At 44.1% G+C, this 26,072-nt stretch overlaps 1 protein-coding gene across 1 annotated transcript in view; it reads right to left on the reverse strand.

The window, feature by feature from the left end:
* The window catches only part of TBX5 (T-box transcription factor 5), a 44,984-nt gene extending 26,189 nt beyond the window's left edge, over positions 1-18,795 (reverse strand). The window contains 7 exon segments of the mRNA XM_073312831.1: positions 552-643; positions 8,622-8,774; positions 12,855-13,002; positions 13,679-13,798; positions 16,594-16,688; positions 18,635-18,699; positions 18,702-18,795. Coding sequence (XP_073168932.1) covers positions 552-643; positions 8,622-8,774; positions 12,855-13,002; positions 13,679-13,798; positions 16,594-16,688; positions 18,635-18,699; positions 18,702-18,780 — 752 coding nt within the window. The 5' untranslated portion in view covers positions 18,781-18,795.
* Positions 18,796-26,072: the final 7,277 nt, after the last annotated feature.

A 26,072-nucleotide genomic window follows, 5' to 3' on the forward strand; every position in this document is an offset into this window, starting at 1 on the left:
ATGGAATGAATCAAGTTAATAGATTCTTAGATCTTAAGGTCTAAAAGGGACCATTCTGACAATCTAGTCTGACCTCCTGCATAACACAGGTCAGAAAGCCTCATCCAGTGATTCCTGCATCAAGTCCAACTGCTTGTGGTTGAGCTAAAGCAGCTCTTTTAGACAGACCTCCAATTGCCATCAGATTCTATCATGTCCCTTTTTAAGTTGTTGCAGTTGTTAACTATCTGTAAATTTTACCCATGAACCTTCTTTCTAATCTGAATTTGTCAGGCTTCAGCTTCTGGCCATTACATCTTGTTTTGCTTTCTCTTAGATTAAAGAACCCAGATATTAGAAATCGTCTCCCCATGTAGGTACTTAAAACCATGATCAAGTCACCTCTTAGCCTTTTCTATTTTCAATCTTAATGTTTTTTGTTTTTAATCAAGTTCAACATATACATAAATGTTTGTAGGATTGAGGACTAAATTTGACAAACTAAAGTAATGCATATGAGGCCAATTGCTGCAATGGCAAACTTTTTCATACCGTATGTATAAATATTTTACCTTTGCATTCTTGACATTCTGTGTAGCTCCATATCGTCACTACCTCGAAACCCTTTAGCAAAGGGATTATTTTCAATCTTTAACTGGGTGATCTGAAGGAAGGAACAAGAAGTGATTTATCGTGAGCATTTCATTCCCACTCCAAAGAATTAGGCATTACAAATCAAGCTTCCTAGAATTAGAAATCTCTGAGCTGACAAGAAGTCCTCAGTCAACAACCCCTCTTTCTTAAGCTTTATTATGATAAAGTAAAGACACTTACAGGAGTAAGGGTTTACCAGAATTAGTCCTTTTTCATATGACAATTGCTTTGTATTTGGGTTTAAGGTAATAATTTATATTGTGGTAGCACCTAGAGGACTCAAAATTATGGACCCATTTTTCTAAACATCTATTCTATTTATTAGTATGTCTGCTCAGACATAACTGAAGTGAACAGAAATTTTCCCCCTCTTATATCAATCAACCGATACCCACAATGCCTGTCATCTCAGGGCTTGTCTACATGGTGTGGGGTGTAAATTCTAAAACACACCCGCATGTTGTGCACTAACTGGCCCATGTAGACCTTGCTGGAGCACATGAAGAGTTCCCCACTGCATGTTAATGTAGCACTTTATAAAGATGGATAATATCCCCATTTTATAACTGAGGAAACTGGCACTTTTTGCTCAAGGCAGCACAACCTGATGGCAGATATGAAAACAGTCTAGGTCCCCTAGTTCTGAGCATTCTGCTCTTACCACTAGACAATGCTGCCTCCAATATAGATGCTCCTGCTGAAGCTGGATAACTGCATAGGTCCTTAGTCTGTACTTGTTTAACATTACACATATGAACAGTCATTGTACTTGAGTTCCATGGAACCTCTCATGTGTACGAAGTTAAGCACGTGTGTATGTCTTTGAAGCTCACAACCTTTGCAAGAATCCATGGATGAAATCTAGGCTCTATTGAAGTCAGTGGCTAAACTCTCTCATTGTTTACTTGTATTCTGCAACATCATGCCCATGTGAATAGTTCTTACTTGCTAAACACAATGGGAATAGCTGCTTGAGTGAGTGAAGTCCTCTAGTAAGTTGGGGTTTATGATACTGGTACTAAAACACACTAATTCTCTTTCAAAATTTCCATGAAATGATAAGAGCCCTGCAGTGCAAAAGCTTAGGTAAGTGAGTCAGTTGTCCCACAGCCTTCGGTGGAACTGTTCACATGAGCAGTGATTTAATATGTGTTCATAGATTTGGGCTCCAAGAGCAGTTTAGGTCACTTAGTCTATTCTTGTTTAAAACCCTGATTAGGGGCATGATCTAATGCCCACTGGGGTCAAAAGGACCCTTTCCATTGACCAGTGGGCTTTGAATCAGGTCCTAGCTCTTTAATTCATTACAAGCATACTATTGCCATTGACTTTGATAGATTTTTTTTTTTACTTTCTAAGTGAGTTAGTCAATTACATCCTTTACTTTTTCAAAAAAAGAGAAAAAAAGGCAACTCCCACAAAGTCAGAATGCCCAGGAAAGCATTATCCGATATGGATGCAATAAAAATATAGGGCTCTAAATACTGTACTATTTTGGAGAGGGTTAACTGAAGGAAACTGCTGTCAAAGTTCTCACCTGACCTATAGATTACTCTTTGCTTTCCCACTTCTCTATTATGATAAACTGGGCACAAGTACTTCTGAACAGAGTTTATGGAAGGAGCTTGCATATAAAGGGTCACCTTTAAAACTGTCCATAATTCTAACATTTAATTTATAGAACATTTGAGAGAATGGAAGTATATGTAAACATTTATATATTGTACAGTTTTAGATACATTATGTGCTGGTTTTGCCACCTACTAAGGTTGCCCAACACTTCTCATTATAAAACCCTATTTTCAGTTGCTTTTAACTTTACCAAACTTTAACCATTAGAACTGACGTTTTCCATGCCGCTGTCTTCCTCAGACTGATTTTTTTTAAAATCGTTTCAGCCAACAGAATGCAGCCATTTTTTGAAAACAAAGCTAGGGGGTAACATGTTTTGCAAATCTTTTTTTATTAAAAAAAAAAATCTGGAGATCTTTTCTCTGAAATACTAGACTCCCTACATTTTGGAGCAGGGTTTCAAAATTCTGCAGGAGGGCATCCTTTGACAGGGAGATGCCCCTTTTCTGTCCCTCTGAAATCTCCCCAAATTTGGTCCAATTATAATCCTTTGGAAAAAATGCAGCTTGCATATGTTAATTAGACCTTTTTTCAATTTAGCAGCTCAAATATGAAGTCGCCATCTTCATTGACAATACTTCATCTAACCTAACTCTGTAAGTATCTACACTACAACGTAGCTCCCACCAATGTAACTTGCCCACTCCCCTGACTTAACTCCACTTCCATGAGAGGAGTAGTGTTTAAGTCGATGTAGTTAGGTCAATTATGTCAGTGCAGACACTGCATTGCTTACATCGACTGTTGCTGGCTTTCAGAAACTGTCCCCCAATGCTCCACAATGGTGCAAGTGCTCCTGGGGAGGCCATGCACCTCAAACACAAGAAGTCTACTGTGGACATGCAAGAGAAATGGAATTATTGTGGTGGCTGTATATTGGAGTATCTTAAGTCAACTTAATTTTGTAGTGTACACTTGACCTGAGTATTTTCTAGTCCAGAATTACAGGGGCTGAGCTGGACTCTCCCTGTAATGGCTGTTCACAACTGCTCCCGGTCAGGGTGGGGCTGGGCACTGGAACTGTGGACAAGGAGCCTGTCTTTCCTCTAGTCTCAATGACACCCCTGCTGGTACCCAGGCAGTGTGGTGAGGAAGCTGTCTGATTTGAATGCAGAGAGAACAAATCCTAGACCTGGGGGAGGGAAAGAAGTATATTCAGATAAGGAATCTGGTGACCCTACAATGGGAGGGAGTGGGAGACAGAGTGAGACTGGGGCTGGGAGCTGGTGAGAGAAATGAGATGGGGACTGGGATTGGCTGGACAAAGACTGCGACTAGGAACTAGGTGGGGGTTGCAGAAGGAGGGGAGACAGATCTAACAAGAAATTGGGGTGTGGGAATGCAACTGATACTGGCTGGGCAAGGAGACTGGGACAGACAGCCAGGAATGGGGGTGACTAGACAAGGATCTAGGGAGGGACTGGGAGGAACACTGAGATTGGATGAAGAACCCAGATGGCGGAGAGACACATAGGATGAGGAGCCAGGACAGAACTGGAATAGACTGGGCAAGGAATCTGGGGACAAGTTGTTGGAGTGGGAACTGGGACTGGCTGGGCAAGGAGACTGGGACTGGGTGTGGGAAGGGGGAGAGATGAAATATCTAGTGGGGCGGGGGGAGGGAGAGAGAATTGGGAGTCTTATAGTGAACCTGGAGTGAGACTAGGACTGGCTGGACATGGAGACTGGGTCTGGGATGAGTAATCTGAGGAAAGAAGACTGGGATAAGGAACCAGAAGTGGTGAAGAGACGACTGGGACAGGTTGGCGGGGATGTGGCAGATGGGCTCAAGCTTGGAATGGCTAGAGTTTGTACTCGGTAGCTCTCACTCCCCTCCTGCGCCCAAAATGGAACCCAAGGTTTGAGTCCCACCATTCCTCTGCTATTGGCAAATATCTGTGAAACCTGCTGGTAAAATGTGTCCTCCCCTTCTAGTGCTGGTCCCCATAGAGCATGATAACCTACTACTGCTATCTGTTACTCCATTATTTCAAGTTGCAAAGGTCTGGGAGGTGGACCTCAAGGTTTCAAGCTTGCTGATGAACTAGATGGTCCCTTTTCATGACCTTGTTCAGAGTGTACAGGATGTATGGTGCTCTGGGGATAAATCAGGGTTGTGAAAGAAAGGAGGCTGTCTGTAGGACCCCAGCCTCATTTGTAGCAGAAGTTGAAAGCTAAGTAGTAAAGGAGGCAAAAGATTGTGAGAAGCATAGGCTGGCCTCCTGGTTAAGGTGGTTGAATGCTGCCCTGGAGAGCTGGATTCTATCCCTGCCTCTGCCAAGTTCCTATGTGATGCTGGGCAAGTCATTTAAACAAGTAATCACTAATTGTGTGCTCCTCACTTTCTGGGTGCCTGACTTGACTCTCTGGGTTTGGAGTGCAGAATTGCTGAGCTTTGAACATATAAAATGCTCTATAATGCTAAGCACTCTGAAAAACCAGGTCCCAGGCATCTCATATCAGGTATCCAAAATCAGTGAGCATCTCTCTGCCTCCACTCCTGATCTGAAAAATGGGGATAATACAAACCCTTCACTACACTCCTGTGAGGTGAAGATATTGTAGTGATGAGTGCCATAGACTCCCTGAGAATTACTAATCCTGTCTTCAGAGCTGATGTGAACAGTGCACAGTAAATAAGGCCTAGGGCCATATAATAAACAATAGTATGAAACAAAATATTGAATAGCTGCTCATAATTGAGCACGGTCTGTCATGTGCACTGAAAGAGGCAGGGGCCTGGTGAAAAAATAGTGTGTGATCATGCAATTGTAGAAAGTACAATAATGGATATACATGGAGGCCAAATTAATATTGCCCAGGCAACCTTCATACTGGCATTTCCTAACCTCTGAGTGCTTGACTTCATTAAGATTGCAGTGCTATTTTAATAGAGGGTTTTGAGTATAATGTGTGTACATATAAGTTAAAGTATATATAAACCCTTATGACACACCTTTGGTACATATTGGCAATGAGTTACAATGTACCCTTGTGCATTGTCCTTTGCACATCTCTGTGCACTGTAGCACAGCTGTGTATGTGTTGCCTTTTTAGCTAGGGCTGTTCTTTCCTAGTGCTGTACTTTACAGGATCTGGGCTATAAAGCATGTTAAATCACATCCAAAAAATAAGCATAAAACCGGATATCCTGACAGGGGGAAAGCCAATATAAAGCCCAGGTCCAGCTAGGGGGGCAGTAGGTTGTAAAAATTAATGAGAATAATTGTTGTGAATTCTTGCTTTGGAAAGAAACCTCACGAGGGCAGAACTTTAATTATTTCTGTCTATTAGGGTTCATTTCCTGGTCCTAACCAGAAAGCTAGTACCTAATAAATATGAGCGAGTAACACAATGATTTAAGCTGCAGCAAAATAGTCCTTAACTGCAGGGGAAGTTTAATATTTGGGAATCAACCTGATTGCATGCAACCATTGTGCAAACGGCAAGGAAATGAAATGTGCATGTGACCTAGTTTAACGGTAAATATTTCTGGGGTGAGAGTAGGAGTTGTGGGGAGCGGGAAAGGTCTCTGAGCTGCTGACAACTGCACTGAAAACCTGACAAACTTTCTTCATGGCTTCACCCTCCCTTAATGTGGCTGGGGAGGTGGGGGGCAGGGGGAGAGCCAGTTTGTTTAAATATCTTTTTCTGGCTGCCTAAAATATCAGGGGAAATAAACACCAAATCCAACGGGGAATGCAGCGGTGCAAGGGAAATAAATCCACGGATCTGAAATCAGTTGAGTCTTTCCATAGCATGTGTAAGCACACTGACTCTCTCCGATATGCCCTATAGATGCACAGCTAAAAGAAGGCAGCTCACCAAAAGCCCTTGACGACTAATGCTGGCGTTCATTTGCAGCATACTTCTGGCAATGTGTGTACCTGGGAGTGGGTGTGATATGGACACGTATACAGGGGTGACTTGGATGTATCTGTAAACTAGACAGACGGGTGAGACTGTGAACGAATACCTAGGTTGAGAATAAATATATTCACTATTGTGCCATGAAAATATCTCTTGCACAATCCGCGTCTCATCCGCAAGGGAAATCGGTCCCCACTGTGAACGAAATGTCCCGACGTTTTCACAGCGCTTTTCTTTGCCTTACTACAGTACTAGGAATATAAACTGTTCCACTCAAATATCCGCTAGTACAGGGTCCCGGAAAACTGGCTCTTACTCCTATTGGGCAGTCGGCAAACTTTATTCCCTTCCCTGGAGGGAGATGCCATTTAGGGTAGATCATTACATAGTTATATAATTTCTCAATTGCGCCTTTATTCTATTTAGTTGTTCCTGAACGGTTCCATGAATTTGTGGGTCTGCAGAAAGGGGATACACACAAAGGGGTGGGGTGTGTTTCCAGACTGCCAAAGACACAGGTGTCATGTCTTATCAACTAAATGCAGCTGACTTGCAATCAAATAGCCCTCTTTCCCTATGGCAGTTACCTACCCAAACCTTTGGATTGTGTTATTTGCTCACAAGACGCTCCTTGCGTCTACAAACAGCAGGTAAATTCAAGATCTCAAATGCGGAGTTTGATTTCCTCTAGGAAATCAATTTTAAAGTGGTTATTCTGTCCTCTTATTGCCGTCAATTCTGTTATTATTTTTTTAATATAGGTGAACCTATCAACCAGATTTTATAGTCTCCACAGCGGGGTTATAATTTAAGCCATAAATTGGCCAAGACTCCATTTGGCTTCAGTTTGCGAGCACTGATTGTTCTGCCCGTGCCAACATCTCCCGGTCGTAATGGCTTGGACCTATTTCCTTTCACTCCCTAGTGACAGTGAGATGTTGTTTCTTCACAAACCTATCTCTGTTTTTGTATCTAATGGGTTGGTTGGTGGAGATACCAACGAGATTGAGAAAGCGAAACCTGTTTAAAGTGGTTCAGGCGTTTCATGGCCACATCTCCAGGAAACCATGCATAATTTATCCGGAGTATTAAAGTGACACGTTCTTGGTTTGAAATTAACCACACGATTGAACTTTTTAAACACAATGAAACCATTCTACACGTCCAGCAGTGTAATTAAAAGCCCTCGCCCTGACTTATAAACAGTTTATGGAGGATTTTTTTAAAGGATTTAAAATTCAATTTTACCTTAACATGACCTCTACTTTGAAAGTAATCTGTTTGCCTTGAGTCTAATACTGTTCTCTTGCCACGAGTTTATATTTGTATTAATTAAGGATTATCTGGCTCTAGTTAAAGGATCCACACACTAGCCCTTCTATAAGTGGTCTAACCTGATTGCTATTTAGTAAATTCAGCGCCCCCCCAAAAAAAAAATTAATTTTTGATTTTTCAACTTCTATCACCCCCCTTTTAATATCTTCAATTCTTTTTTTTCCCTGCTATCATACTGCTAGGACCACTTCACCCCCAAAAAACTTGCAGTTGGCCACCGCTGGAAAACGTTTTTTGGCCAGGAATAGACTCTCCAAAAGAGTTTAAAGGCAAAAACCAGGACTGGGTCGCTTTCACTATAAAACGTTAGGTGGGCGAAACTTAGTCAAAATAATACCACGCCCCAACGCTCAGATCCTGTGGCCTACGGGCGAGCCAATGGGAGACACACAAAGCATGGACCGCTCATAAAAGCTCTATGGGGGCTTCACAAGCCTAAATCCGTACATCAGTGTGACTGAAAGGGTGTGCCCATGGACTCGTGTATAGACCTACACGAACACCTATCCCGCTCACCGATTTCTTGCGCAGAAAAACAAGACAAGGCGTTATTTTATCCACGCCTTTTATATTGCTTCTCTGGGACTTTTTGTTTCCCTCCCAGCCCTCCTCCCTTGACTTCCTGACGGAACCGAGAGGCGCCCCGAAAGCCCTGAGGTGAGGTACAAGCCACGCAACTACCTAGCCTGCTTTTGAAGAGTTCGCCAGCAAGGAACCATCCCCAAAGCAAAAGGAGCAAACGCGCCAGGCTGGGTTATAGAGACAACTGCGAAAGATACCGCTCGGGCGCCCCCCTCCAACGCCAGATTACAAGCCTTTGACCGATGGCGGGGGCGGGGGGGGGGGGTCGTCTCACCTCTGAGCAAACCATCCTGTTCAACTAACTTCTCTCTTCTCCCCCCCCCCCCCCTGCTAAATCCCATCATTACACCGTATGGCTGACACGCCAGGAATAACCCCCCAATGAAGAGTGCAAACCCTCTGAGCGCTTGGCGTGGCAAGACAGAAGGGGTCTGTATGTGATGGGGGCGGGGGGAGAAGGGATCTATGTGTGATTGGGGTGGGGGAAATGCTGCGTGCGTTCGTGGCGAAGCCTCTGCCCCGGCACTCAGACTCTTCCACGTTGCGTGGCTCTCCCCCATCCTCTTTACCTTGTGGTTTTGGTAGGAAGTCACGGCGATGAAGGCCGTCTCCGGAAAGACATGGGTGCAGAAGGCGGTGTTTTTGGAGCCGAATCCGTTGTTCTCATCCGCTTTCACGATATGGAGCCTGGGCTGGTATTTGTGCATGGAGTTCAGTATGATCTTGAAAAGAAAGAGACACACATGGGGGGGAGGGGTGTCAAGCATCGAGGCCTAGATCCGTCACTCTCCCCTCAGGCCAAGATCCCCACGACAGGGCTTTGGGGGGCAGGGAGGGGAGGCTTCGCTTGGGAAAGGGGCGTCTGAGGAGACCAAGTGAGCTGGTTTTATCATTCATAGACTTCACATCCCTCTAAAAATGTGTTTGGGGGGGGGGGGTGTTTCATCTTTATGGGTCTCCAGGAGTAAAAATAGCTGAACTTATTTTTTTTAGGAACAAGGCGGACTTTCTCCTCTGCTGAAAGCCAGCCCCTTGACACGGGAAGCAGACATGAGCAGTGGGAATATTTTCCACCAGGGATATAAAATTGATCTCCACAAGGAATCTACAACCAGCCTGGCCATAAATCAGGTTCCTCGCTAAACATCATCTTGCAATAACATAACTTTAAAGAGCTTACGGGAGGCGTGTGTGCCTGGGTCTAACATAGATATTTACATTTAATAAAAGCCACTGGGCCCACAGTTCTCCCGCCTGCAATGTAATGACCCTAACTGAAGCATTTGGCTCACTGGTTCTATAGCGCAGTGGAATCTCCTGCTTTAGTTTGACTGCCTGAGCATTACAATTATTGCTCTGCTAGTCACATTTATTGTGGGTGGGGTTGAGTACGAAAGGAAATCCGACCCATCAGAAATTACATGATAGAATTCCTGGGGCTCGTAAGTTATTCATTGCTCAGATTGTGGGAAAGGCCTGAAATGAAGACCCAGGTGGCGTAATAACTAAACTGGATTTCCCTTAAGTGCCTTCTTCAAGGATGAAGCTGTCTCAGTGATGACCCTGGAGGGGACTATTTAGCACTGTTGGAAATGACTGTGAAGGCGAGCAGCTGCCCTCACAACTGGGAGGGAGGGAGGGGTGTGTGAGAGAAATTATTTTTAAACCAACAGCCTGAAGGTAGCGCTTGCCTCTCCCCTGAAATATCTGTTTCTTTGACTCGCCTGTTGCCCCCTTTTTAATCTTGTCCACACTTTCTAAGCCAAAAGTGAGAGCTGGCCGAAATGTTTTGAATTGTCAACCTGTCCACAGCTCTTTATTAAAAGAGCCTTTTTCAAAAATTCTGGTAGGAAATTTTTTTTCGGAAGATCCACGAACTTTTTTCAAGAACAATCTCGGGGGGGGGGGGGATCGCCATTTTTCCCAATTGTTTCTCGATATAAAATCAATAGTTGGCCCAGATGTTAACAAATCTCAAAATAAGAGAGCCTGGATACACAGCGGTGCTGATCTGGGCTGGCCACCACTACGGGTTCAGCCTTCGCCCTGATTGCTTTCTCCCAGGAGCTAAACAGGCTCTTTAATTGATCACCCCAGCTAAAGAGACCTCAGTGATTTTCCTAACCCAGCCAACCGTCTTTGCATAGACTTCCCTGGATGCCAGGGTTGGTGCCCACCATAAAACCAGAGACTGTCTCTTTCGAAAGCTTGGCATTCAACTGGGATTAATCCTGGAAGAAAAGACTGTCTTCCTTTCCTCCCCCCTTCCTTGGTTGCAGTCTGTAATGATAATGACTGCTGCAAAACTCGGCGACAGACAGACGCAGTCTGTCCCGCCAACCCCGGCCCCTGCAAGTCCTCTGTGCCTGCCAGACCTTCTCATCCTGGGGCTTTAGCCAAATTGCTTTGACATCCCGGTAAATCGTGGACATCAACGGTGAACGATCTAATGATTTTTAATTTCATTACAGCGACTCTAATTGAGGGCCCACTGGTGCCGCTTCCCCTCTGAAGTCCCTATTGTTTAGCGTGGCCTTAGGTTTGTTTAAAGAGACTTTTTCCTATCGCCGCCTGCTCGCAGCAGGGAGTAAAATGGCTGCTGGCCTCTTCCTTCCAAGGGCATCTCATATCAGCCCCCGCCGCCCCCTTCCTTCCCTAGAACTTTCTTTGAAGCCTAGGTCCTTGAGGTGGGGGAGTTTAGAAAGGGGAGTTGCTGGTGGAGTCTAAACCTCCAAACACAGGACAAGATGTGCTGGGCACGAATTGTTCCCCCTCTCCTGGGGTTTGGGCAGGAATCTCAATTCCTGGAAGGGACGTTTCTCCACCCAGGCTGAGTGAAGAACCATAAGGAGATCGTATGTCCTCTTTTGGGGAGCTGGGGGAGGGACAGATAAACCAGAGGACGATTAAGAGGAGGAAAGGGGGGTTAGATTAGGCTGTGATCTCACATCCACCCCACACTTCCTTAGTAATTATGTCCCGTCCCCCCTTCACTGCGCTAGCTAGTTGCATTACAGTCCACATGGAGGATTCATTCCATCAGTGGAGGCCACTTGTCTATGGATTTCATGGCACAAGATTTGTCGTTTTTAAGAAAATCAAAGTGTTGAAAGCAGACTGGAAAATTCACTCTTGGAAACGAGACACTGGGGATCTTGATTCATACCCTCTTGTCTAATTATAAATGTATTTGTTCAAAGGAAGACCTTTGAAAAATGACTCTTCCTGGCTGGGCAATTCACACAGCCTTTCCGTGCCTGACCCTACGCACAGAAATCGTTTGTATATGAAGTGCTAGCGGGGTTTCTTTTCTCTTTCTTTCTTTTTGAGCCTCGTTCCATTTTGAATCGGAGACCCCGAACCACATTCGGTCCCATTTCCTTGAATAATTATGCCTGCTTTTTACCTTTAACCCACTTCACGGAGGCAGCAAGCCGCTTTTAAGCCACATGAGGTTAAAACGAGGTAGCTAAAAAGTTACCCACTGAAGCCTGGCCTGGCCATCCTGTTTTTAAGAATACTGTTAAAGGGCAAGACCTGACAAGGACTTGCATAAGCAACTCCCAGTCAATACAGCTAAATACCCAATTTTCAAGAACGTTGAGAATGAACATGAATTCAGATGTATCCACTCTCTCACTGCCCCAAAAAATGAGACAATCCCAACCTTCTAACACTGGGAATGAGCTCGACTTCCCTGGGCCGTCACTCCTTGCAACTGTCCAGCACCGCCCAGTACAGAATAGGAGGTACAGTGCAGCATGCATACAGAGCCTAACATGCTTGCAAATGAAAGCAGGGAGACAGAGCGGTTCTTGTGTTCTATTTCTGGTGAGAGAGAATCATAAACATGGGACCCCTACAGGTTATCGACTCCAGTCACCTGCTCTGATGCAGGATATGTGGGGGGGAGAAAGGGGTGTGAATGTGAACACGAATTTTTTGCTTCATACATGGATACAAAAACTAATATGCTGTTTATGTTAAAGGCTAATTAATTCCATTGTCTTCCCCCATTGCGTTATTCCCTTACACTACAGCCTCATAAGTTTTGCATCTGGCCCATGTAGTATTTCATAAGGTTTTCCTTTTCCCACGGAGTACACTCTACTGTTTCTCTAAACAGGCCTGAAGTCTGCGCTTTGTAGTGTCCTACGACAGCTGCCAAGTTACTGGGACAAGATCAGATCAGATCCAGCAATTTACCACATTGCACAGAGAGACATGCAGTCACGATTTATATTTCACCAAGCATCACCCCCCCCCCAACACACCCACACCCACCACCATGTATCTTATAAGAATGTCTGAAAATGCAACCGACTGAGTAACAGCTCAATTCTAGCCAACTGTTGATAACAGTCCTAGGACTTTGCCAACCACCAGCGTGCATCAAAAGCCATTTCGTGAAATTAATACCAACGTTATGCCTATTAAACCTCTATCCCGCTCCAGGTTCTCCCCCTCCCCCCTTGCTCTGACTTTTCATTTCATCTGACAAGCAGAGATGCCACAGAAATAGGAAATGAGTGCAAAAAAAAATCACCCTGAATATTCGCTCCCGGACTCTATGCTAGACACTAAGCCAGCCCCCCCCACCTCCACCCCCCGCGCTGGCAGACTTTTGTTGCAACCTTTTTGCCCCAGGCTTTGCCGAGCCTCAGGCACATGAAACCAGCGGAGTTCAGAGCCCGAAGCAGGTGTAGGCTTACTGCCCCCCGAGGCTTTGGGCTCCCTTCTGCCCTCCGGAGCGCTGACTCCGTAACAGCGAGAGGAGGCCGCCTCCTCGCGAAGGTACTTACATGTCCGAACGGGTCAAGGTGGTTGTTGGTGAGCTTGAGTTTTTGAAAAGAAACTAACTGCCTCATCCAGTGCGCCCCAGTAGCGGGTGAGTCTGGGTGGACGTACAGCCGGCCCGGCATGGCCGGTTCTGCCTTCCCTGTCACTGACCTAAACCAAAGGGACACAAAGCCGGCTTAGCCCTCGGGACCCGCGTCAGGCCTACGCCCAGCGAAGCAAGTTCACCACCGCAGGACGGGCAGGAAAGATCGGGCTTAGAAGGAATGGAAACGTATCTGTCTGTCTGTCTAGCTAGTTCCTTTGGTCTGTTTCAAAGGAAGGGGCTGTTGGACGGTCGCATCATATATTTCGGGGAAGGAGACACCAACACACACTACTCTGGAAATTAATGGAGATTTTTGACACATTTTCCGTTTGGTTCTCCCCCCCCCCCCATTTAACCCCTTCCTCCCCTCTTCCTAAATATTAAAGAAAAGACCATGTGGCAATTCTTAACATTTACCTTCATGGTGATTTTCTTTCTTAAATGCAATTAAGTTGTTGGCCCCGCGATAACCAATAGGATCCAACAGGATTCAAGTCATTGGCTAATTTAAAATGTTGTGCCCCCCGCCCCAAAGTTTGGCTGGCAAACTGGAGTTATCTCGGGATACTTCGCAACCTCCCCCCCCCCAACATTTCTTCCTTTGTTAGCTTATTAATAGCACCAACTGACAGCTAAAAGGTATTTTTCAACCCATTTGAACTTAGGTTTTGCTAACTGCAATCCAGACACAAAGATTTCCTCCTATCTCTGCACCTTTCCCGTCCCCCCATGCATGCATACCATTTATTGTCTGCAAATTTGTATCTGTGATCATCAGCTGGTACGATATCCATGAGCAGTATGTACTTAGTTTTTGGATTGAGTCCAGTGACCTTCACTTTGTAACTGGGGAACATACGCCTAAAAAAAATAAACAAATAAACATAAATCTAGAGAAGAAAACATGACAAGAGGAGCGCAAACTCAGGCAATTGTGAGGGAAGTATAGGCTACGGTAATCAGCAATATTAAACGAGAAACTATTCCGCACCCTTCAAACACAGACACACGAAACATAACTTTTCCTTTATGGTCCAACCGGGACTTTTTTCTTTCTGCTGAGTATTGCTCCGCTGTTATAGTTCCTATCTCAGGCAAAATAGTTAATTAATTAATTAAAGTTAAGAGGCTTTTTTTTTTTTAATTCTTCCTTTTGTCTGTGATCAGTCCAGTAGTTAAATTCTTCATTCTTTTACAATACAAGAGCATATAATCTCTTTCAGGGATAGTTATATTTATAGCCCTACAAAGAATAAATTACACTTATGTAAGTATGAGCCATTATATAGTGGATGTTTTTTTGCTAAACTATTGGCCTTTGAATCAAACACATGCTCGTACATATATCGTATTTGCGCACATGTATGAAATGTTAGATACACGCTTACATAGGCTATGTTTATCTACATCAACACACTTGACAAATCTTTCGAAACATGCAAACACTCTTGAAAATATGACTTTTAGAAATATTTTCCTTCACTACAAGCAGTATTATTTTGGTTTGAGCTTTCCCAGTGTTTAGAAATAAGCATATGAAACTGTATCCTTTAATTTAAAGAAAAAACCTTAAACTTACTTATTTCTGAAATTATATTTACTTTCAGATCTTTGAAATATGAAATCAGACCCATTTGTCAGTTCAGACTGAGTGATTTGAAAAACAGGAAAAAGAAAGCTATACAGACCAAAGTTACTCATCAAAAATAGCAAAACCTGATATTTAATATTTTGCAGGAAAAGAAAAAAGACCCGAACAATGAAATATAGCTATATCCCTAAATATATAACTAACAAAATATTGTATAAATTATATGTTTATGTCATAATAAAAATAAAGTGTTACATAAATAGCTAAAACTATTTGGTTTATTCTGGGAGTGATGTCTGCAATTACTTCTTTAGAAGCTCTATGTTGTAAATGTTTTTCATTGCTACTCATACGAGACTTTTATCCACGCCTGCACTGGAATTTTATGCAAGGTGTTTTATATTTCTCTTCTCTGCTTTGTACACTCTGATCATTTGCAAGGCAACTTATTCCTGGCATTTTGAAACAAGTCAATGTGCTGGTTCATTTCACAGCATTGGAGTCTACAGTCTATTTGCTCCTTTCCCTTTTCTCAGTAGGACAATTAATTTAGTCAACTCTGTTCTGTGCAAACCGTACTCCCTAATGGTTCTAGAGAGCTCCGGCCCTTTGTTTATTTCCTGTCTCTTTATTTGTGGAATATTCTCCTTTTAAAACGATACCATCTTTTCAACAATAGATATGTTCAAAGGGAAGCCGAGCCGTTAGACAGACCTATTTGTTATCCACTGCAAAACTTTGCATGGCTAGAACTTTGTTTCTCTAAAGCACAGTTTGGGAGACCACACCGAGAACTATATAACAGAACAGAAAGCAGGTTTGATTTCTAGACGGTTTGCCGTGCAAATATAATTTTGAACTATTATTATTTTTCTGTCTGGTGACTTTTTTCCTGTATCGAACGAACCCCTACCTATGATGATGGCATGCACATTGTTCAATGTAGTATACAAAGGGAAATACATTTCGATTCCCGGAGATAACTGATGGGAGTCTGCATGGTGCTAGCCAATACTGCGTCTCAATCGATCACCAATTCCTCTTCTCCTTAACTTTTATTTCAGTGCTTCTTCAGCAAAAGGGACTCTGCAGTGCCCCAAAGCATTAATATCAAGGGAAATGGTAAATTGCACCAAATGCACTTAAAAGAGGTTGGGTTTTATTAAGTGATTAGATTTACCAGGCCAACCATGGAAGTGATCTCTCTCTCTCTCTCTCTCTCTCTGTCTCTCTCTCTCGCTGTACACTTAGATTTGCAAACCTTATGTTGGTCTAGATAGAGACACAAACAGTAGCTCAGGATCATGTATACTTTTTTTACAGAATGACTGGGAGATGTCTCTGCATGTGTGTATTTGCCTACAGCTGAACACAAAATAAATGTCTAGAAGCACAGAAATATGCTTTTCCAAATATTTAACTACTCCTTGTATTTAAAAAAAAAACCCACAAAATCGTCCACCGACTTGTATTACATGAAACAATGTAAGATTTTGGCCAATTGATTGCAACCAGCATGAGTTTGGAAATACTCCAATGAACTGGATTAGGGAGAACCCCGTCCTGGTTAAATAAGAAGCCAGAAGAAACAAATCTTTTTGGTATACACTGTATTGGAGGCCTCCCTCCTGAAAATATCCCAACCAGCCTTTCTCGCTGATCTACTCCGAAACCTTCAAATCGAAAAATGTCTTCAACATTTCTGTAGCTTCAATTAGGCAATCATCTTATTTTATTTCTTCCTGCTTATTTTCATTCAATTTTGCGAAACGGCCTGTCCGTAACTCATAATTATTGAGATTTTACATTAATTTTAAAATGAACTTTTGACTCTTACATGACACGTGTGTCATACATAAGGCCCACACACAAATAGACAAATATATATGTGTGTGTGCTGTGTGTCATAGGAAAGATGTTCATAAAAAGTTTCTTTTCAATCTCTGTATACACACACGAATGTGTGTATTTGTACATAAACATCTGTGTGTACAGAATATACATCTGTGTATACTATATATATATATTCATTTTCAAAACAGAAGCGCTCTTTTATTAACCTTACCTTCCAGCCTTTGTTATAATCATTTCTGTCCCCACTTCGTGAAATTTTAGCCACAATTCTCGTTCGTGTAAAAACACTTTGATCCCCTCCATGCCCTGCAAATAAATAAGTTAATGAGTGAACCCAGGAGAGGACGAGCTCCGAGCTTTCCAAGAGCTGGGGGAAAACAGGAGACCCAGAAGAGAGATTGAACTTTGGCATGTCAGCACCGAGCGCTTCTGCTTTCTATACAATCCTAACTGACGTGACATTAAAAGACTGTAACTCCCAGACCAGCGCAAAGGAATGATTCATTGAAGGGAAATCTCCAGGAAAAAAAAAATTCAAAGAAGCTCTTGCAAAGCATTGCAGCAAGGAGACGGATTTCTGCACGGCACCCCCTTTCGTAGGAGAAGTTTGTAGCCTTTTGATATAGGGCTAGAGATAGGCACGGGGCCAAATGCATCAAAATAGACAATGCGTGAGGGCAAGACAATGCGTGAGTTTACTAGAAGGAAAACGATCCTGGGCAGAGGCGATTCACAGAAAGAAAGAGAATAAAACACCGTCTGCAAAGCCAGGGAGGTGCCCCGCACCCTTCAATTCCTCTAGTGGTGTAAATGAGCCCTCGCTCCACCACAAACGATGCGTAGGACCAGCCGAGCGTGCAGCCCCTTACATTTACACAGATTGCAATGGAAGTCCTATAACAATACACTATTGACAATAGAGCACCCGATCTTGCTTTTCTTGACCCCCCCACCCCAAAAAAAAGCTGCACCAGGAAAGAAGGCTCGGGCCTCAAAACCGGTTTCCCCCCGTCACAGAATTAACATGTGTGTGTATATATATTACGTGTGTGCCTGTATTAATGTTAATTCTGTGACGGGGGGAAACCGGTTTTGAGGCCCGAGCCTTCTTTCCTGATGCAGTTTTTTCTGGGGGGGAGTCAAGAAAAGCAAGATCGGGGTGCTCTATTGTCAATAGTGTATTGCTATGTACACACATGTCCCGAAAGAAATAATAATCGTATGGTATTTCATTAATTGTTTCTTTTTAAATCCACTTCTTCCTACATGATTTTTGCGCCTCCCCCCCAACACAATTAAGATCTGAATAAGGATAGATTTATGCTAGAATCTCTCTCCCCTCTATTGTTCATCACACTAATAATTTTCCTTTTCTAGATGTACCTGAGATGTAAACACAGAGCTGCATTAAACATGTATTCAAGACTGTCTTTGCCCCGTCAGCCGTGTTGTGCTCTGTTCTCATTTAAAGAAAGGGGAATATTCGCTTAATCCCCAGCCTTAACAAAAACTGCCCTGCATCTCATGGGGTGGTTTTAGACAAACAATGGTTTGTTCTAGTCCACACGAGCCGAGTCCCTGTGGTAGGCTGTAGTTTAAAAAACCAAAACAATCCGTTAACTGGGCCGCCGGCGTCCTGGCCTACTTTCCTCTTAAATGGTTCGGTTCAAAGGCAGAGCGACACAGTAATATCAGTCCACCGGCGGGTGCATGCTGGAGAGTCTCAAAAGAAAGGATCAGCACCCCTTCCCAGCAACACGGGGAGGGACAGGACTTCTCCAACACCCCCCAAACCCTTCAGATTAAGGAAGAGAGGTGGAAAGTCAAGGAAGGAAGAGGGAGACACTGAAATATGCATGTCCGTGTATATGTGGATGATGTGTGGGCCTCGTGTAGGTGTTCGTGTGTGTATGGATGTGTGCGTCGTGGATATGTGAGTGTGTTTCAGTATATGTGTGTGTCGCTGTGTCTGTGTACGTGAATGGTTCTATATTTGTGTGTGTGTGTCTGTTTGTATATAGGTGGGTGTTTGCTTGTAATTACCATAGCTGATTGGGATTACAGCAGTTACAGCTAGTATAGTCTGACACTAGTGTCCAGTCTCATCACTTGACCCTGTGTGCCTAGAATTAGCCATCTCCACAGCACAGAAACCCGGACAAATCTCGGCAACAATTCAACAAAAACCCAAACCGGGGAAAGACCATACGAGCAGCGACTGTTTCTCGTCAGGTCTCTCCGCCTCCGCTTACCTGCTGGGTGAAAGCTGCCTGGGGAGAGGAAGGCGACTTGCTGCTGGCCCCGAGCTGACTCTCTTGTTGGTTTCAGATTGAAGCTCTTTAGACTCTGAATCAGCCGGCGTGTTGGGAAGCCCAAAGCCTTCTTCAGCATCCGCCATGTTACAAGCTTCCCCCGCTGAGTCTCCCGCTGCAGGCGCGCACAGCAGAGAGGGAAGATAAGAGAGACATAAGTCAAAGCTGGCATTTAAGAAAATGTATAGAGAGAGCTATAGATATAGACCACCTTCTTCCCCCCCCCCCCAACACGCCCTCTGGCAGCAACTCCTCTTCAGCTGCTTGGAGAGAAAATATCGGTGGGGGCACAGAGAAGACTCGACTTATTATTCCAGTCCGCAGGGGAGATTAAATTTTTATCAAACATCACCGAGAGAGAGATTTTTTATTAATCAACACACACGAAAAAGATTAACAATATAGTTTAGCTGCCCTCCTAGTAAGCTGTTGGCTAAATATATCTGGAAAGGCCAATAAAGCTAAGAAACCGGGTATTTTGGTTTTTTGGGGAAGCTCATTACAAATTTCACCCTTTTAAAGAAAATGCACAAGCCTGACTGGTGAACTACTGACCACTCTTGACTTTTAGTTTTATACTAGCTCCCCATTTATGGAGCCATCTACAGCTGATATTGCTTAAAATGTTTCCTTGAGAGAACTGAATTCATTCCAAGGGTGCTTTACCCTCATGGAGACGTGAAGCAAACGATATAACCTCGCGTGCAAAGAAAAATAAAGTCCCCTTGCAAAAGCAAACCGCGAAGCAATCAACATTCTCACATGAAAGTGACTGCTCCATTCAGATGCAAACAACGTGGGAAGTTGCCTTTAATAGATCATATGGCACAGCAGAAGTAGACTAAATACATAGTCACGAATTAATACATAAAATCAAGCCATTGTATAATTTCATGTATTAAATGTATCTGTCAGTTACACTTGCAGCTACATTGATCTAACCTACAATATTACAGCAGAAATGCAAAACCAGAGAACCTAAACTGAGAGAAAAACTTCAGTCAGATACTAACAGTAAAAAGCGAATTTCAAAGATTTTTTAAATTGTCCTTTAGGTTGCAATGAGGGATATAAGCGATTAAATTGCCTGGTTTCTTTCTCTTTTTAATTTTTTTTTTTTAGGATTCAGAACTTTGGTGTCGTTTATTTTAAATATGTAAAAATATTTAAAATAAAGTACCAGGTCCGTTTTTAACAGCCATGTCAGGGGGAGAAAGTGACATGTTTTAAGCATAATAAAATAATTGCTTCTCCATGAGCTCTTTCTTCTCGAACCGTATTTAAAGCACTCTCTTTAAATATTAATTCCTAGTTATAGTCTCCTTTAAATATTGAGACACGACGTGGTGTGTTTGCACTGGTGCTTGGGGGCGAAACAGATGAATTAAAACAAAAAGTGAAGGGGGACACATGCCACTTCTCTCTCCAAACATCATTTTATAAAACTATCTGGCTTTCTCCCCCCCCCCCCCAGTTCAAATGCTCCTTTGGTTTTCTTTCCCCCCCCCCATCCCCCAGTTCAAATGCTCCTTTCCCATAACACACACAAGGCAGATGGTTTGTAATAAGTGGCTGAAGGGCGAAGGGGGAGGGGGGAAGGTCCCAGTGCAGCGAAGGTGTGCGCCGGGCAGAAGGGATGAGACACGGCTGCTGGATTCGGGGTCTCACCGGTCCCCTCAAAGCCCAGGCACGCTAATGGCAATGATGTTGTGCTAGGCACGCCAGAGGCAGGGACCATTTAAGGTTCCCTTCGCTGGGCTGTTGTTTTCATTCCGCTTCTCGGCGAGCTCTGGCCACCCTCCCTGACCCATTTTGAATCGGCTTCAGGCGCGCTTGTATGCGCCGGTCCCCCGCAGTCGGCGAGCTTAGAAACAAGGCACGTTCGTTGAAACAACCAGCCCGGAGCCCCGGCGGCAGCCGCGGCCGCGGAGAAGAATTGCTCGGGCAGGCTAGCGCCACACGTCGCCAGTTTTAAACATAGTTAAGCAGAACTGGGGTGCGGGGGGGGGGGGGTGGAAAAATAACCACAGCGACTCAGCCCACTTTGAGATCAACCCCCCTGCCAAAAGCGCCAGAGAGGAAATGGGGCTTGACAGAACCAGGCCTCGATCGCTGTATGACAAATGCCTCTTGCGCCGCTAGCTAGCACCAAAGTGGGTTAGCAAAAAAATAAATAAATAAATAAAAATAAAAAAACAACCCCAACCCTTTCCTTTTGTTCCATCATTTATTTGTGTTTCTCTTCCCTCCCGCCCCCCCGCCCCCCAGCGGAGGTTACCTGGGAGGAAACCCCTTTGCTGATTTCCTCCCACGGGCCTTGGCATTCCTTGGGAAAGACACTGTCTGTGTAACAATGACCCCCTGCCAGCGCTTTCCTCTCGCTGTCTCTCCCCACTCCCCCCCTCCCCCCCCCACAGACAGGGACAGACAGACAGGGCAATGGAAGAACCGTTACCTTGCTTGTTGAATTCCATGCAATCAACGCATCTCCTTAATGTTTCCCCCCCTTGCAATGGAAATGAGTGGCATCAGGCTTCTGGTTTGCATGTCCTTGCATTTATTTATGTTCAGACCCGCATTATTATTATTTTAAAACACAGCCTGGAGGGGAAAAAAGCTCTCCAATGCACAGTGCCTCTGGCCCTCTTTCTCGCCAAACACTTCCAGGTTGTCAGACGCACCAGAGAAAGGATCCTGAGGCCGAGATAAAGCCTTCCTTCTCGGCCTGATCGGGTGGATCCGGATCTCCCCCAGCCAGCCCCCGCACCCAGCCCCCTCCTAAGGACCGGGGTGGGGGTGGGGGGAGAGGGGCGGGGGAAGACGACAACAGAAAGTTTAGAGAAGGCTGTCGCTGAGTAGCAGGAGCAGCCTCCCCCGGCAGGTTTGTGATCTTGGCTCGAGTCCCCTCTCTCTGGAGGGCAGAGCGAGTTGCACATAGGAAATAGAAGCCGAGCGGAGCGCGGAGTGCGGTGACGTGGGGTCGGGCTCAGCTTTGCTCGCAAAGTGCTGAGATCTTCTGTCCAACCAGCTCTGATCCTGCTCCGAGTCTCTCTCTCTCTCTCTCTCTCTCTCCAGCCCCCCCCCCCCGGTTATTTTTCTGGCAGGCAAACAAGAACAAGGCACAAAGACAACCATCAAACTCACCAGTAACCCCCCCCCCCCGCCTCCTTCCCCACTCCCTCCCTCTTCCATCCATCTTCCCCAACCGGAGAGAAAATTCAAAGCTTGTGAATCCCCCAAAGAAGCAGTTGGCTTCCCTAACACAAACCATACATCGGCCTCCCTCCCATCCCCCCAACACGCACTCCCCCAAACACCCCTGAATATATAGGTTAATATTTTAAACCAACTCACGAAAAATATTTCTTAGTTCTCTTGGGGGCCTTTGACATATGAAAATGGGACTCGTTGACCCAAGCTAGACTGGATAAAAGGGATACCCAGGGCAAAGAAGGAACCAAGGCACCTCGTTATTCAACCTCCTTAAATTCAAATGGGTTTAACACAACATGAAGGGGGTGCCTAGCATTTTGTATTGTATCTGCAGAAAGATCAAAGCTCTTTTTACAAAATAGATCCCCCCCTCCCTCCTCTCTTGACCCCCCACCCTACCCCACCTTTGCAAAACGAGCAGGAATTCTTCAGCCTTTCCACGGCGAGATGCAAATATATACAAAAGCTCAGAGGCTCTGCTGTATTAAAATAATCAAGCCGTCAGTTGAGAAGCGGGGATGTGTTTTTATCTGCATCTTCCTTCTCTCTCGCTCTCTCTTTTTAATGTATTATTTTGAGGGTAAAGTTGAATAGGTCAACGCAGGGTAAACAGCCGTCCTGTCGCATTCTACAGCCTGAAGAGAACCAGATTGGTGGGTTGTATTTTTGATAAGAGTTGGAATAAATGGCATGGGTTAGATCTCTGCCCACCTTTTCTTTTCTTTTCTTTTCTTTTCTTTTCTTTTCTTTTCTTTTCTTTTCTTTTCTTTTCTTTCAATTAGGGTTTCACGGAAGCTGAAAAATCGACCCAGACTTCCACCAACAAGCCCCTGGACTGCTAATTCTGGATTCCTATGAAAGTTTGAGGTGAAATGGGGATAAGACAACGTTGTGCAAAATGTTTGTGTTTGTGTGTGTGTGTGTGTGCAGTTTGGCATCTGCTTAAACCTCTTCACGTGTCCTCCAGTTTAATTGCAACTTGCAGAGAATCAGCAAAGTAGTAGTCACTTCTTTTAAAATTGTGCATAGCTGAACCTACCGTTACAACCAACAAATTAGAGACTGGTATTATAACATATTATTTTCTTATTATTTTTAAAGGGGAAATTATACCCAGAGTGATGCAAAAAAAAGTATTATTCTATAAATATTGTAAATGTCAGAATAAATCAAGCTACTTCTTTGGCCTTAGCATGAACATGCCTGCTGTTTATCTTGTAAAATTAATTAGCTCAAATCTATGTTGCTGTTAAGTAAAGAGAATGACATTTCTGCCTTTCTGCAGCCCCCAAGTGCTTTCTGAATGAAAGTTTCCAGGTAAGCAACTTGGAAGCACTATGTCAGGTCTCTTGTATATTTTGTAACCATTCGCTTGTTTATAAAATCCCAGAATTGCACATGATCTCAAAATAGTGAGGATCAGAAATGGAATTCTGCTAGTGAAATTTGAGATTTAAAAAAATAAAGTTAGAAAGTTGCATCCATAGAATGGTTGTTTTTCAGTGGACAGCAAAGTAGCATGAATGGAAAGAAATGCAAAGTGAGATGATCTAATCTAAGGTGCAATCCACAACCTGGGACATAACGATCAAACACCAGGCAATGCTGCTGCGTTTAGGCTCTAATATTGCAATGTAAACACTCACCTCTCCAAATCCAAACTAGCTTTTTCAAGGACCTTGAAGAAAAGTTGAAAACGACGCAAATAAATCGCGTTTATTTCCTTCTGCAGGTTGGAAAAAACAATGATCTAGGAAAAGGACCTCAAGTCCAGGCGCTATAGTACTGTATATAGAAGGAGCCTTCCAGCTAAAGCCGATTTGTGGTCTCAGACAAATTAAATATTACTGTTTATTACCAGCCATACTCCAATAAAATAAAGAGAGTTCAAGGCGATAGCTGCTATCTCACCAGCCCTTGCACCTATAGGACTCAGAGACGTCATCATACACGCAACTGGCCCATTCTATCATGGTTGACTGCCGCAGTAATGGAAGGTTAATTTGTATTCTTCTTTTCCTTTAAAGCCCTATCAGCTAGGTTTCCCCCTTTGCAAAGAAACCACTCAGTGCAATGCAAAATACAGCCAGCCTGGGGGGGGGGGGGGAAATATAACCAAACAAACGTGCTTAATACATTTAAAGGGGAAGGACTGGAAAACCAGAGTCCAGTTCTGTCTTGGAATGGAAGCAGAAAATGACTATCAAACCAAGATCAACTCCTTTAATCCAATGGTACTGGCACGGTGCAGCTTACTTTTAAAAAATATACAATTAATATTAATAGGAAAACTTGTGAAATGAATGTTGAGGCGTCTCTGAAAGCCAGGGCACTGGGCTGTGTATAGTAAAGGATAGCCGGGTTATTGGCACAGATTCGAGTGTGCTTCGGAGAACTATTATCTTCCAGGATTCATGATAATAAAAATGGTAAATGGAGGCTGTTTCTTGACAAAAGAAACTGACCCGAAAAACTACTTCTCCTCTCAAACTCTAATCAGTCGCTGCAAATTAATAGCCAGAGCATGTAAACCAGATCTGTTAAGCTGGTACAATTTTGTGTTGCATTTCACCTCACCCTCTCTGGGGCACAAAGATTTTCCAAAAGATGCTAAAACATTGTGTCCCCCAACAGAGAGAGAGAGAGAGAGAGAGAGAGAGAGAGAGAGAGAGAGAGAGAGATCGGAAGAGAAATCAGGAGGAGAGAAAATAAATTGGACACCCTGCGGCCCTCAGGAAAACCCTAGATGCAAAGCAAGAAGTTGTTGCAGGATCTGTGGACTTCAAGGTAAGTGAATACAGCAGAGACCCAGTGAGTTTCCCAGCTATTGTTTCACTGATTCTCTGCCCTACAGTTTCCCCTATTTCATGCAAGTGACCTGGCTTTTTCTGGTGGTTGAGTTTGTTCCCCGCCTCCCCATCTCCCCCCCCCCCCCTAGATTTTCACCCAGAGAACCATATTGGGGCTAGTGCGTCCCGGTACGCTCTGAGCTAAGGAAGCAGCGGGTGCGAACTGCAGCATTCCAAGCCCATCTTCAGCATTCCACACCAACACGAGCAGAACAGAGTGGGGGCCGGTTAAAAAGCAATGCAACCCCAACTCTTGGGGGGACACCCCCACAGATCTGCACGGCAGGGCGATCGCCGCTTTTAATCACCAGCAAAACCGGCGCAGTGCTCCCCGATCGAGTTCATAATACACAAACACGCTCGTTTGCCCAGAGTGGATTTAGTCCCTTTTTATGGAGAGCCAATATCGGACAATTTAGCAACAATCTCACCAGAAACGTTTTGCTTTACACTGAGTCCTACTTTGCCCTAGGCTGCATCAGGCTGAGGCTGGCATTTACTTGTCTATATATGCAATTTCAGTTTTAACCTTAAGAGTGGTCTTCATCTCGAAGGGTCTTGACGCTGTTTTATTTAGAATGAAAACAATGTCCCTTCACACACTGCACTGGTTCTGATATTCCCCCCGCACTCCCGGCCCAGATATTGAAATTTATAAATTCCTATTAGCTAGAGGAGAAGCGGATACAGAGTAGCTGCAATTACTTTTTAAGCCTTCTTCCCAACACTAAAACAATCAGACCAACTCCTAGAGTCGACAATGCATCTGATGAAGTGGGTTTTAGTCCGCGAAAGCTTATGCCTAATAAATGTGTTAGTCTCTAAGGTGCCTCAAGTCCTCCTGTTCTTTTGACAATGAACAAGTTTACTTTCTGCCTTTTCATTCCAGCAAGGAACCTTTCTACTGAAGCAGGTTGGAGATTTCTGATCATTTTCCTTTAGGGTTCGCAGACAATGTCAAATATGCTTAAAAACTGCGCAACAGGGGATACATATATGTGTGCCTGTGGGTTCGCACCCCCGCGCGCACCTCAGCACATACATCTGTATCTACACACACACACACACATTGTGTGTGTTCTGTTGCTCATTTGTTTACTCATACTCGGCGTGTGTGCGCGCATATATTTAGATACAGAGGTCGTCACATTTTGGGTATGTATATATGTAGGGGGGGGGTGTGTGTGCATATACATCTGTATATACTGTGACATTCTCTCACTTTATTCACAGGGCTGGATCCTTGTCTTCTCTATTCCAGCAATAACACCCATTGACTTCAATGGGCATGCTGCCTGAGTAAAGATTACAGGGTC

Source organism: Lepidochelys kempii, chromosome 15, assembly GCF_965140265.1.
Source record: "Lepidochelys kempii isolate rLepKem1 chromosome 15, rLepKem1.hap2, whole genome shotgun sequence".
NCBI classification, from domain to species: Eukaryota; Metazoa; Chordata; order Testudines; family Cheloniidae; genus Lepidochelys; species Lepidochelys kempii.